At 35.6% G+C, this 2,306-nt stretch overlaps 1 protein-coding gene across 1 annotated transcript; it reads right to left on the bottom strand.

Moving 5' to 3' along the window:
• Positions 1-903: 903 nt before the first annotated feature.
• On the bottom strand, positions 904-2,051 carry LOC139896238 (transcription factor TCP20-like). The gene has a single exon (XM_071878830.1). The coding sequence runs from the start codon at positions 1,909-1,911 to the stop codon at positions 1,087-1,089; it is 825 nt and encodes a 274-aa protein (XP_071734931.1). The 5' UTR covers positions 1,912-2,051; the 3' UTR covers positions 904-1,086.
• Positions 2,052-2,306: the final 255 nt, after the last annotated feature.

Here is a 2,306-nt window from a genome sequence, read left to right on the forward strand (position 1 = left end):
TGCTTTCATTTAGTATAACTTTCATCAAGTATCATAAATCACAAAAGTTATTTACATTCAAGGTTATTATGGAAAAAGTCAACCTATGACTGTTAAATTGAGACGGGGAGAAAGTACATTTTATCGTAGAAATGTATCACGGAGTATCTGGTAACTTATAAAAAGAAAATAAAAATATGTTTATCTAAACTTATGGAACTACAATGTGGTTTCTACCAGTGTTGTAAATCTCCTTATTTCTCCCCGGGATCTCTCCTAGATCTCGTTTTTAGAAGACCGCCGAGACGAGATGTCTATCTCCCGAGATTTCTTGGTCAACGAAGTCAAACTTGGTCAAAGCCACGATTTCTCGAATTTTCTCGCTCATTTATCGAATTTTTTCATAAAATCTTGTAATTTTTCGGATTTTCTCACTCATTTCTTGAACCTTCGTATAGAATCTCATTACAATGTATATAAGTATACATATATCTATTTATTTGTATATATTTATATTATAAAAACTAAAAAGTCAATGTAAGTCAACATCCGAGATCTCCCCGAGATTTTTCCGAGATGCCGAGATCTCCCAAAAAATGTTCAAACGAGATCTCCCCGAGATCTCCAACCTGTTTCTACCTAAAGGGTAGCTTATGGTTAGATATTTATGAATCTCTAATGTTGATTTAACTTCAATTTTTATGGACCGTAGCTTATGAATTTTGCCATTCAAAAAAAAAATGTGTTGTTTTTACTTAAACAATGTATCAACAAAAACGGCTTAACCAGCTTTCCAACTACTAAATCGGTCATAATCTAATATACCAGCAAATGCATCTAGTTCATTTAAACGGGACGTAATGCATAAACTGTAATTAGCAAATAACACAATTTTAATAGGAAATGGAAACAAGACTATATCATTTACAGAAATGAAAAAAATGGTGTCAGAATTCGGGAAACCTCAAAAACACGTGTAATATACAACTCTTTTTTAGGCAAAATATACATCACAAACACATAAATGAGAAACCACATAATCCCAAATTAAGCTAACAAGATTCGGGTTTCATTCTCTTTTCAATCATTTGGTTAATCTAGAAACTTCTACTGACCATCTGATCCATGAGATTCATCATCATCTTTTGAAGACTGTTGTTGTTGTTGGTGCATTCTGGGTTGACCCATTTGGTAAATCTGATTCAAACCCCCAATATTTCCATCTTGAGAAAGCCCAAGTTCCAACCCAGGAAGCTGCTGCTGATGTTGATGTTGATGCTGACAAGGATTATGATTACCTAATATCGATGAAAAACTCATCGGGCCCAAATTAGAACCCGGTAAGTCAAAACCCGAATACCCAACCCTTTGGATATAATTCGACCCGTCAGTTCCAGACGGAACGGAAGACGATGCAGATGATTGAAACCCGTATCCACCGGGTATGGGCCACCCGCTTGTTATACCCGGAAGTGGACCAGTTATGTGGTTATTTGGGGGTCTAATTAAACTCCCATCACCAACTAACTGCCAATTATTCGTACTATTTTCATCGATTTTTTGTTGTAAACCTACTGAAAACGTAACGGGATGCGAAACTGCACCGGCAACAGACATGGCGGAAGCCGGAATTGTTCCGGTTCCGGTAGCCGCGATGATCGACGGTTCGGCTTGTTGTAACAACCATTGAATAGTTTCGCCGTCAGATTTATGACCTAATTCTCTTGTAAGTTGAAAAATTCTAGCAGCACAAAGTGCAGGCATCCTTATCCTACGCCCACGACCTTCAACTTTGGTGTGCCGATCTTTGTTTGTACTACGTTTGACTGATAACTGTTGTTTTTTTGTTCCAGTTTCTTCTTTTTCATGAACTACAACTTGGAGGTCTTTGATCTCTGAAGAATTGTTATTATTGTTGTTGTTTTCAGCCATGGCTTTTGAGAGGTTTAATAATAAAACAAATTGATGATGATGGTGTTGTTAATAGGTCTTGGGATACATCGAGTAAACTGTGTTGGGTGTTGTTGTTTATAGATATTATTATACTATACTACTCCGTATTATTTAGGAGTATATTGTATTGCTTCATTGTGTGTATTATTACTCTGTATTTATTTTAGTAAATAAAAAAATGAAATGATGATGGCAACACTTGATTGAAGAATGGGACGGAATTGAAGGGACTTTTGATGTGTGTTGGTTTCACTGTTTTTTTTTTTCCTTTCTGCCAAGTGATGATAAAAGTGTAAATGTTTCTGATAGGGAATGACATTATAGAAATTTACTGTGGGAAATTTAGTTTTTTAAAGTGGATAAATCCAATATCA

The sequence above is a fragment of the Rutidosis leptorrhynchoides genome, chromosome 3, assembly GCF_046630445.1.
Source record: "Rutidosis leptorrhynchoides isolate AG116_Rl617_1_P2 chromosome 3, CSIRO_AGI_Rlap_v1, whole genome shotgun sequence".
NCBI classification, from domain to species: domain Eukaryota; kingdom Viridiplantae; phylum Streptophyta; class Magnoliopsida; order Asterales; family Asteraceae; genus Rutidosis; species Rutidosis leptorrhynchoides.